This window comes from Mytilus galloprovincialis, chromosome 12 (genome assembly GCF_965363235.1).
Source record: "Mytilus galloprovincialis chromosome 12, xbMytGall1.hap1.1, whole genome shotgun sequence".
NCBI lineage: Eukaryota > Metazoa > Mollusca > Bivalvia > Mytilida > Mytilidae > Mytilus > Mytilus galloprovincialis.
The window spans coordinates 18,750,851-18,763,452 of NC_134849.1; the positions used below are offsets into that span (position 1 = coordinate 18,750,851).

Consider the following 12,602-nt stretch of genomic DNA (forward strand, 5'->3'; position numbering starts at 1 on the left):
ACAGCAGTCATTTGGTTTTATTTGATGTTAAAAAAACATTAACATCCATTGATGACGATAATAAAAGAAGGGTTGAGATCGCTAAAATTAAACTGTTAAACACTCAGAGGTCAGGTTCAATTAGTTTAGAGCTGGGCATATTGTATGAAATTTAATTGTGTTATTGGAATTTTAAGTTTACCTCTATGTGTTTTTGTTCTTGGATAATTGTCTAATAGGTGAATTATATGTCAGACACTCACTTTCATTCATAATGTTGCCAAAATGTTGGTGATGGTTGCTTTGTTCAGTTTTAAGGTGGTACCCAACACCTTCACTAAAATTTATTTGGCTCGTTTAATTTTCATAAAATTTTGACAAATGATTAACTTTGACCCTATGACAAAAATATAAAAATTTCCAAAAATCTGAACCAACCATTTTATAAAAAAAAATTACACTGGTTACATAGCTGTTTGACAGACACTAATTTTGATCATTGAGAAGCTTAATTTTCCCTTAACAACACAACGTAATCAAAACGTTTAGCTGATTTTACAGAGTTATCTCCCTGTAGTGTTAGGTACCACCTTAAGTTATCTTTGTAGTGTTTTGTGGATGGGTGAATGTCTTTTTCATGGTGTTTCCTTCATCTTTTTGTGGTCATGGTTATATTTTCTTTGTTTTTCTATGACTGCCAATGAGTTAATCATAACTTGTAAATTCTGATGTCAATTAAAATTGTTTCTTGAAAGTATATATAGTTAAACTTGGGAGTCGTCTGAATGGTTTGTTCAATATTCTAACTTAAACCCAGATATCTTACCATTATAGCAATACTTGACAATAAGACAGACAAGACAGCTTGAGTGGAAATCTATATATTTTTTTTAAAATTTAATTTAAAACCTCAAGAACATTTTTAACATTGATCCTGTGTATGTTTCCATTATAAGAACAGCGTGTATGTTCTGATTAGAATTTATGACATTTATAGGTATTGATCATTTCATAATTCCAATGACTCAACTCTTCAATCAATCTTCCTTAATACTCTTAATTCTTTGACTGCAATGTTGACATCAATGTATTATCTTACTCGTATATTGAATAGGTCAATTTACATTGTGTAAAAAATCTATTTCCTTAATACGATATAAAAAACGATAAAAATGTACTAGATAACATGTATATTCTAAACAACCTTGAATATACAAAATCGAAAAAACCTAAAGTTGGCGTCTTTGTGCTAGAATTTAGAATGTAATAAATGTGATTATTTCATGCTTCACAGTAGCATTCAGAGAAGGGTGAACAAAAAAAGTAGGTTACTGCAACCAACTGTAGAATAACTTATTTTTGAAATAAAATTAAATATTTTACGATTTTTTTTAATGTGGGTTATGATTCCAAACTAGCATTAAAAAAGATACACAAAGTACATGCACGCCTTTGAGTAACAAATGTTATAAACATTTTTTGAATTAATATGAAAAAATAGGATGTTTAACAGTGAGACAGTTTAAATGTTACCCATTATCAATTAGAACCATATAAATACTAAAAGAGGGTTGAAAGAAACCAAATGGTCACATTCAAACTCATAGATTGAAAATAAACTGACAACACCAGGGCTCAAGAGAAGAAAAGACAAACAGACAAATAATAGTACACAAGACACAACATAGAAGACTACGTAGGCAACACAAACCCCAGCAAAAACTGGGGGTGATCCGTAAGGAAAATCCAGTGTTTTCTTTCAGCACTTTCATGGATTTACTCTGGTTTTATACTCAAATGATTAATATATGTATAGTCCATATTGAAAATTGAGCGCAAACTTGTTTGAGGTTGAAAATTTGAACTATTTATTCCATACCAGCAATAACTGGTTTATTAAAACCTTGTAACCTGTTAGTGTTAATCCATCTGAATTGTCACAAACTACCTCCAACATTGGCACACGTTCAAAAGAATAATATAATCAGATTAGCCGTTACAAATTTGTCTTTAATGTGATACACCTTACGTTCGTTAAAGTCCATTATAACTATGTATTTAATTGTTAAACCCTTTAGGGTTTTTTGTTAAAGAAATTCTTTGATGAAAATTTGACAACAATCTGATGCGAAAGACATTTACGAGTATCCATTACTGTTTGTAAGAAGGGAGCAATGTAATATCTTTGAATTATTGAAAATTAATTTAACTTTCTCATTTGAAAGAGGGTGGTAAAGGGGGTTACCTTAATGACAAATCACGGTAAAAATTCTTGCCAAATGACGTTAACAGTAAGTTTTGATACATGACGATAAAATGTACACTTTCTTTTATACAATAAGAAAATTGACCAGAGTTTGACGAATCACGTTAAATTTTCCCCAAAAATGACAGTATTGATAATTATTTGAGACCTCTGATGAATAACTATAAGGATAGTTTGATGAATCGCGGTAATAATTTAACCAACATGACGCTAACTGTTGAGTAGCTGAAAATGACTGTTTGACACCTGACGGTAAAGGGCATTACTACCCTCTTGAAAGTACTTGCATGTTTTTTCAAGTATATTCTATGGTTTTTACATAAAAAATTTAGTAGTAAATTCTTGAACCAAACTAACTGTCTCTAGAGAAACAAAAACTGTAGACAATATGATTGTACACAAATGCAAATAGAATGTAACTTAAATAAATTTGATCAACCATCCTTCTGTCTTTCTGTCTATCTGTCTGTCCTATTTTATTTTAACAGCAAGCTTGTGTGGGGGCCTATGTGTCCTCATGCAGTGAATCCACTGTATTCAAACTGATATAACTTTTGTTACTCTATTTTGCTTAAGATCATGCACACAGTATTTGTCTTTCATTTCCTTAATGTTGTTTTTTTCTTTTTTTTTCCAGCTTATACCAGCACACCACAATAAACATTTAGAGAATGTTACTGGCAAAATATCCCAAATTCCAACTCAGGGTAAAGCAATCGAGTATGTATATTTAACTTTGGATAAATTATTAACCAAAGCTGGTTTGTATTCAGTTCTATTTCATAGCATGTATAGTTGGCTAGGAGTTATTGCCTATTGGTTATGTACAATGTTAATAAATTTTAATAGTACATGCATGCAATGTTCATTAATTTAAAATGTTCTTAATTAATTAATCTATGAATGTTTAATGTAGAACAGAACTTCTTCAGAATCCTCTTCTAATTCATTAAATAATTAGCACTCCATAAATAATTATCCTGTTTAGAAATTATGTTTGTATTATTGTTTCTTTGTTATCGCATGTAAACAAGAAGTTTGGATAATCTTAGCAACCAACCACTTCCAAGATTTACTCAAGAGTTCAAAATTTGTATTTAAAACATCAAATCTAGTATTATTATTGGTTGAATTCTGAACACAAGACATTTAGATTAAGCAATATCCAAATTTTAATGATCCTTAGGCATTTTATTTTTTTGGAAGGGGGAAGGGTCAAACTATTTGTTTATTAGTATTTAGAATATAAGTCTGATACTTTGCCTATGAAATTACTAGCCAACCATGGGAGGACTGTTTAGCCAGTCAAGGTCGTTAAAAACTCCTACTTTCAAAATGTGTTTTTGATGAATAACTATGCAAGAAATAATTCTGAATTTTAAAAAACTGCCTCTGTTTTAACCAAATATTTGCAGGTCACAAACCTTACTAAGTTTATTGTCCTAACCCAATATTCTTTTCTAATGATTTACACAGCAGGGTCTTAATTTTATCAAAAACAAATTCCTTAAGTCCCACATAAGATTCTCCAGAAATCTTTAAGTATACATACTTGTATGGATTTTTAGATTATACCTCTTGTTTCTGATGGTATAATGATGGCATTTCAACATGTAATTTATGTTATCGTCTTGACAACTGAGTTTGTATTTACAACACTCATATTTGTACAAAAGAATATGACATTTTTATATCATTAAAAAATATATTGGTTTGATATTTCTAAAATCAGAGAAAACAATTATGACAGGTTGTTAAAGTTATATGACGGAGAGATTACGGATCAACAGTAAATGTTTAGAATTTAAAAATATGATAAGGCAAAAGTTTACTAAAAGTTTACTAAACTTTTAAGTTGGATCAAAATATTTGTAACTCATGCCACTTTGAAGTCATTAAATGTGTTAATGCATTGCAGATATTTGTCTAAACTTAACCCTTATACGACTGAAAGTTATGTTTATATATATATAACAGTACCAAACATCTTAGATAATAAAATTTCTATTTTCCTTTCTCGTCCAATAAAAACTGAATGTTATGAAATAGCCAATATTTTGCTGAAAGTAACCTGAAATTGTGGTAGTAATATTTTAAAGGTAAACCATGGTAATTGAATATGTTTTCAATAGTTAGAAAAATTATAAAATTTGAGTCACTAAATAGAATTTCCTGTTCATATTCAAACATATATTTATATATGAAGTTTAGTATGAGGTCCATTATTACTGAACTAGTACAAATTTTAGTTTAGGGGCCAGCTGAAGCACACCTCTGGGTTAGGGATTTTTCACGCTGTATGAAAGATTGATTAGTGGCCATCGGCTGTTTTCTGCTCTTTGGTTAGATGTTGTCTCTTTGACACGTTCTCAATTTTAAAACATAAAGTTCAAATTTTTTCAATTCCTGAAACATTTAATATTTCAATACACTTTCACAAGCTAAGAGGGTAGTTGACATAAAACATATTAAACTTAAATTTCTAATGATCTTATCTATATTTTTTAAAAGAATTTTGAAGTGTTTTCGAAACTATTCATTGATAGATATACACGTATTTGGAAATTTCAAGTTTTTACATTTGTTTTTCATTAAATTTTGAATCCAAACTTCTTAAGGCCTGTCATCTATTTATTTAAAGTTCGCTGTTCTTTATTAGTATTTTGGTGTGCGATGTTTGCTCTCTCAAAAGTTCAATGAAAGTGTCCCTCTACGAAATGATTTATGAGTGTTTATGAAAGTAATGCTTTTCATATTTATGTCACTAACGACTTTTCTCTTTTACAATTTGTCTCTATAGTTAGTGTAAACCAATGATATAAATTATTTTTGTATAATCTTATGTAAAGACATGAAAAATTCAATTATTAATCAAAAAGACTTTTTGGGCCTTTTAATAATAAATTGCTTTTGGTTTGAGACAAGGCTCAGTGATAAAAACCTCACTTTGACGTATAATGGTTCACTTTTACATATTGTGACTATAGGATTGAGAGTTGTCTCATTGGCACTCCTATCACATCTTCTTATATATCCATTAGAAAATTTCATTTCTTTTTTTTCTTTTTTAAATTTGTCTAAATTTTCTCATGATTGTGGTAGATATATTGTTAATATAACAGAAAAATACAGAATGCAACTAATCTTAAAAATCTATGACGATAAATCATAATTCTGTTACCATGGTTACCTTACAAAATAGGCAATTTTGTAACCTCGAATTCTCTTTGGATATTTTTTGTTATTGCAAATCCATTTAATCATTAGGCTCCATTTCCTTGTAAGTGTCTCTATTTCATAGCAAATTTGTTTATTTACAGAGTTAAATAAAATGCAATTGATATTCAAATTTTAGATATTAAAAACGCGTACATTTTCATTTATGCAAGTTTTATTTTCTAAACATATTTCATTTGTAGTATATTTTATGTTTTAATATAAGCTATTATTCAGTTGTTTTGTCAATGCTTAACCTCATTTTTCAGCTTTCTATATATTTTATACGTTTGTTTGCCTAGTTTGTCATACATATATGCTTTATTTTATCTAACTTATCATTTATTTAGATTTGTTTTCATTTTAGAAGCTAGCTAGCTAAAGCATCATTACAGATTTTCAGATGCAGCGTAATGGACCATTATAACATTTGTTCAAAAAGAATATTTCACACTGATCGGGTTAAATCATAAATTTTAAAAATTTATCAAAAGATTGCAAAATTTAATAAAATGTTTGGAGAGGGTTGGGAGCTTTATTCATCCTTTTGAGTCCTCATGCTTGCATTTGGATATGGTCTTTTCAACACCTTACAAATGTTTTACTTTTGTAAATTTCAATTTGACCCTTCTAAAACTTCACACACTTACTTAGTCTAAGTCCTTTATGACAAGATACCTGTTCCTTTCATCTCCTGAATTACTGTGGATTCATTTATTTTCATGGGCATCAATTATCGTGGAATCTTGAAATCTTGCATATTAGTGGATATTTGATTTCGTGGTTTTGACAATCTCTTCATACAAAGCCTATTGATATATGTGTTTCGTTGAACATTTGATTTCGTGGTTCACCTGTACCCACAGAACCAATGAAAATTGGTATCCAACGAATAATAATGAATCAGTATTACACTTATGATTTTTAATTTATTAAAAAAACAAATGTATGATTGGTTGGAAAAAGGACAGGGGAGGTGGATTTTCTTTGAAATGCTAAAAATATGCAAAGAAAATTCAATTGGTGGAAGTGATTTTTCGAAATTCTGCCAAAGGATGAGTCAAGATAACTTTATTGAGGGTTTTTATTTCTTTAAAAAAGACTCACAAAGAATGAGCATTTAAGATAAAATAAATGGGTTCATGGTGGGGTTTTTTTTTCTGCCGAAGAACAAGTAAAGATATTGTAAATGGGTGGTGGTTGTTTTTGAAATTCTGCCTTAGAATGAGTAAAGATAAAGGTCAAGGTTGGTAAATGTTTTCAAAAGTCTGCCAAAGAATGAGTAAAGGACTTAATTGTTTATTTAAAATTGTATGCAATGTTTGAAAAATAAAAGTGTTTTTAAAGTCTTTCACTCTTTTGACCTACCCATACACTATAACATATCCATAGACATATATATAATGGTAGAGAATTCAAAGCATTACCTAATTTGAGGATTTATAATAAAGTGCAGATCATCAAAAGAAACTCAATCATTAAACTATTTACTAGATTTGGTAATATAATTAAAGCTTGACCTCTATTAAATATCTTTCTATAAAATTGGCACAGATTTAATGAAAGAGTCACGTTGGGGTTATGTATACATAAGTAGAACAAATATTCAGTGTGAAATATTCTTTGAAATACTTAATAATAGATGATCAATACCCAGCAAAACATATGGTTATAGTTTTATAAATTAGTTAATGTTTTTAAATCATTTTTAGATCTTTCACTATTTAAAAGCCAAAGGATTTTAATATAAATAGTAAAAAATTCAATTAAAATTTTATTATTAATTTTACTCCCATATTGTTTCAAGGCATGATGAATATATGTTTACTAATCCCTCTTCTTGTAAAACTATTTTTCCATGTCATGATTTTGGTTCCTAAGTTTGACCTTGTAATGTCAAATATTTCTTGTTGCTGTTAGTCAGTTACAAACATTAAAGTTTGTCTTTCCTGAGGCTATATCCAAGATGAACCCAATATCCTGTTCCTGAAATCCCAATAGACCTTCCAAGAAGCTACATCATGTTACTTTAAGGGAACATGGTTAGACTGTATGATGTTGAAGTGATTAAATGCCCAGTGGCATCAGACCTACAGCAATGAATTTTACTTTGAGGGGGGAAATGCCTAGTGGCATCAGGCCTATAGCAAGGAATTTTACTGTGAGGTGGAAATGCCCAGTGACATCAAACCTACAGCAAGGAATTGTCTGTTAGGGGGGAAATGCCCAGTGGCATCAGACACCCATTAGCAATTGACTTGTCTGTGAGTGGGGAAATGCCCAGTGGCATCAGACCCATTAGCAATTGAATTGTCTGTGAGGGGGGAAATACTCAAACTTCAATCTGAATCTCTGCTTAACCAGTCTTAAATAGTGTTTTTGTATTCATGCTGTGTGTGCATGTGGGGGGAGGTGGGATTATTTAAACATCCTTTTTATCTGGTATATCTCGGGAACTCTTTTTTCCACTGGGAGTGACCTTAGACCCAAGAACGGAATCATGCTAACAACTGATAAGACATAATTTTCCACCCAAAAGGTCAAATAAGACCCGTGCGCGGCCAGCAATGGACTTTTTTTGAATTTTCATATTTTTCATTTATTTTTACATTACCTGTTGAAATATCAACACTTTGTGAAAAAAAAATATATTAGATTTCATTAGTTTCATTAGTTAGCAAATTATATGATTTTATCATGTGATTGCACTCATTTATTTTAGACAAAATAGTTCTAAGTTTTATGGGGAAGGAATAAATCAATTTGAAAAATCTTCTTGCCTTTTTTACTTCTAAGAATCACCAAAAGGATATTACTTTTTCAACAAGTTGTTTGATATGAGATTCGATTCATTTAACTGAGTTAACAATAAGCATTTAAAAAATATTGTAACTTTACCAACTTCTAACATTTTTTGGTCAGGAAAATAACAAATATAACAAACGTTACAAAAGCTTGTGCAAGAACTTATTTATTAATTCAGCTATATATCATGTGTTTATCATTGCTATAGGAAATAGAATAGTTCTTATATAGTATAGGAACTAACTTACAGAAAATGGTTTCAGAAATCCAGAATTTGACTATTAATTATAGCTTGAGATGAGTTATTTCCCTTGTTGACAAGTAATACTGGTTCCCTGCAATAAAGAGCAATGCCAAGAAGTATATTTATTGAAATTAGTTGTCAAATATTTTCATATTTATAATCAAATTCATGAAGAAGTATACTCTGGTGTTTACATTAGTTAAAATAAACAGGGATATCTGCTTTTGTCATTGCTAATTTTTGAAGGAATAAGCCATTGCTATTTCTCATGAAGGGCATTAACTAATATCAATTTATAATTTATGGAGCAAATGTCAGGCTCTGAAATTGCTTCTGTAGAAATCTAAGATTTGTAGAAATTCAAAACTTATAGTAGATTGATATTTTAATTAACTAATTAAATGAAAATAAGAATTTGTGGTATGAGACATTACATAGTTCTGCATAACATTCATAGAAGAACATTCAAATCTATTTTATTTGGCAGTTTGCATGTTGCATGAAAACATTTCTTTGAATAGTTACATATGCCATTCGTTGCATGTTTTTTAAGTGCATGTTATTAATTATTATTGCATGTTATTTGCATGTTTACAGAAATATAAAGTGAAATTATTTAGAACTTTTGTAAACAATTTTTTGAGAGAAAAAAAGTAGTTAGTTTAATTGAATTTATAAATAATGATATATTGATGAAGATAAAGATACACAAATAAAGATAAAGATATATACAAATTATAAAAAAAAGAACAATACTTTTAAGAATTTTAAAAATTAAAAAGAAATGTAAAGGAACTTATTATTCTGACACTTCTAAACAGTGGCTATTATTGGTTGATCCTGAGATGAAAAGTTGAGAGGGTGATGAGGTGTCCTGTCCATCTAGTTCGACCCCATACTTTCTTAGGATTTTGGAAAAAAATGAATGTGATATAGATCTACAAAAGTGTCCTTTCACAATGTGAAGCCTCAGAGAACTCTTCATTTACAATGTGAAGCCTCAGAGAACTCTCCTTTCTATAAATTTTGGTCTATATGTCTGGTCACACAAACAAGCTTATATTCCTTTGGTGGGTCTGACATTTTAATACCTTTGTGAAATATTCTGTCTAATTGTCCTTGAGTTCACCCACTAACACATATGATTAATTTCTTTTCTTTCAGTATCGTAGTAAATGGGCGCTTTACAGAAAGTGCAATTAAGGTTTGCCTTTTACCACACCAGCAGCATTCCTTTCATGAGACAGCTAAAGCCGTAGCGGAAAAAGTAGCAGATAGTTTAAACTACCGGTGTGACGAGTGAGTAATTATCATTCATAAACTTGTTAATTTCAGAGTTTTTGTTAATGGGCAGGATATTGATAAGCCAACTACGGTTGGATTGTCTTATCGACAGTTGGAAAATATGACTGAGGCAATAAAGGTTGTTCACGAGGCCATTAGAGAGAAGCATCAGTATCGGGTCGATCAGTAAGTAGAACACAGACGTTGCTTTCCATGTAAACCCTAGGTTTTTGGGCTTTATAAACTGTTTTCCGATCAGAACCAAATTTGACTTTTCAAAATTAGTTTTTATATTTTTTTTACCAAACCATCAAATATTTGGTGAGAAAACAGTTTATAATCTAGATGTGACTTTCAATTTTCTACTGAGCTTTTCTTGTGTACACCTTTTTTCTGCTTTGATCAATATGTGAAATATTCAATGAATAATTTTATATTGTTGCACAGAAGTTATGGTGTAAAAAGTTAAAATTTATACTGTTGTGAGATAAAAAAAATTCTGTGTGTTTAAAGAATAGTCATAGGATTATAAAGCCTTATGGGTCAAAATGTCATCTGGATTTTAGAATCAGTTGGATCAAAATTTAACAGGCTTGTGAGGATAAATTCATTCAGACACCTCCGGATGCTGGTGGTACGTTCTTGCTACATAGAAGACTCATTGGTGGCCTTTAGCTGTTGTCTGCTCTATGGTCAGGTTGTTGTTGCTTTGACACATACCCTATTTCCATTCTCAATTTTATTGGTGTGTTAAAAGAAAATTCTATATCAAGTTTCCAATTCTTAGAATTCCATGTCTGAAATATCAGATTTTAAAGGAAAAAACAGGTGACACAAGTTAATATTCAAAGAATCTAGGTCAGATGGACATTACAGAAGTGCTGACTTTATAAAGATGAGATTTCTTACATCAGAGAGTGCTAGATGTAAGTTGTGATAGAATTAAAGAGTGAAATTTGACCAACCCATGCTGCATTATGCAGGGATCATACTTTCTTTTCTACATCCACAAAATTGCTTAATATATTCACTATTATCTATTATATGTGCACATCTGATTTCAGAGAACGCAAGTTGTATCATTGAATTTTCAACTTGCAGTTTTAATGCATGAGGGGCCTGATTAGGGGTCTCATAACAATTCACGAGTTGATTTTTTTTGTCAATCACGATTCAAAGAAGATAAATTTCCATGATCACGGATCACGAAAAATATAAAAAGAGTAATAAATCTAGAAAAACGGATCACGATAGCGAAAATGCGCCGATCACGAAGAAAGAAAATAACCCATCAGACCCCTCATGCATATGTTAAGCTGATTCATAACCACACCTCTTTTGGGGAGATACTTTATATTCTTAATTTGATATTTTTGTTTACCAACTGGTTCCAAATGTGTTTTTTGGGGCTTAGCTTTCATATTTTCTTGTAATATGCTAAGGAGCACTATGGATGCCTCTTGGAGCAAACACTGGTCACCATTCTGTAGAACCTGCATTCATAGAGATGCAAAGTTTATGTCAATGAGAAGGCAACCACATGACACCTGATTAAAATTGAGTAAATTCAGTCTAAACTGGTGAGGACAAAGATGCATCAACCTGTAAAATGTTGTATCAACTGGGCCAAGATATTATTCTTTTTATAGCAAAAGTAAAAAACTAATCTAATTTTGATGTCATTTCCTTGCTCAATTTTGTAATAGAGACCACAAAGGTTCTTATTGAAAACCCACACATGTTCATTATGATGTTTGCTTTATAAAACATATGCCACACAAGTGTTCACATCAAGATTTTGTTGTTCACATTATATTGAAATGTGAAAACAAGACCAGGACTGGGTTTACATTACATTGAAATGTGAAGCGAGATGAGGACTTGGTTCACATTATATTGAAATGTGAAAGTAAGACCAAGACTTGGTTCTCATTATATTGAAATGTGAAAGTAAGACCAAGACTTGGTTCACATTATATTGAAATGTGAAAGTAAGACCAAGACTTGGTTCACATTATATTGAAATGTGAAAGTAAGACCAAGACTTGGTTCACATTATATTGAAATGTGAAAGTAAGACCAAGACTTGGTTCACATTATATTGAAATGTGAAAGGAAGACCAGGACTTGGTTCATATTATATTGAAAAATGAAGCGAGATGCGGACATGGTTCATTTTATATTTAATTTCTTTTTAGGATCTGTGATTTAGAGGGACATGTTGTAACAGATGTTAACCAATTAGAAACTGGAGGACTTTACGTAGCCAAAAACTCCTATCACACATTCAAACCGGGTAGATACGAACCTCATGGGCGTAAAAATATTATTGTTCCATTATCACCTAGAGACAAACAGTAAGTCTATTTTTCTGTTTATATTGCAAGAAAGCTCGTAAATTTATACTAATTGTAAAGTATATAAGTCTGTGAAATTAGAATCTAACAACACAGCCAAAGATCAACCTGATTGATTTTTTTTAGTATTATAATTTACTAATACATTAAAATAACCCTTAATGCTAAAAGATGGGTCTGAGACCAATATGTAAAGCAAATCTAAAATAGAATAAATTTAATAGTTTGAAGAAATTCAGTGTTGACTTAAATTACTAGTGAGTAAAGATGGGCAATTATAATATTAGAAGATATTAAATATTAAATCTTTCTTTTTCAGACAAACTAAATACTTATGGAAAGAAAGGTAAGATATGATTAATATTATCTTTATTTTTTTTCTTGCTTTTTTTTTTTTTTAATTAGAACTAGTTACCTTCGCTGTAGCCTGGCTAACTGAAGCAGGAGAATA

General features: G+C 30.4%; 1 protein-coding gene across 31 annotated transcripts in view; it reads left to right on the plus strand.

Moving 5' to 3' along the window:
- Window positions 1–12,602, plus strand: part of LOC143054256 (doublecortin domain-containing protein 2C-like) — a 113,727-nt gene that overhangs the window by 50,663 nt on the left and 50,462 nt on the right. For 26 of the 31 annotated variants that reach the window (XM_076227215.1, XM_076227209.1, XM_076227210.1 and 23 more), the window contains exons 3-6: window positions 2,883–2,965; window positions 9,846–9,980; window positions 11,993–12,151; window positions 12,471–12,497. In XM_076227215.1, coding sequence (XP_076083330.1) covers window positions 2,883–2,965; window positions 9,846–9,980; window positions 11,993–12,151; window positions 12,471–12,497 — 404 coding nt within the window. Of the gene's footprint in view, window positions 1–2,882; window positions 2,966–9,674; window positions 9,810–9,845; window positions 9,981–11,992; window positions 12,152–12,470; window positions 12,498–12,602 lie in introns of all 31 variants that reach the window. The other 5 variants (XM_076227190.1, XM_076227200.1, XM_076227184.1 and 2 more) reach the window with 1 other exon arrangement.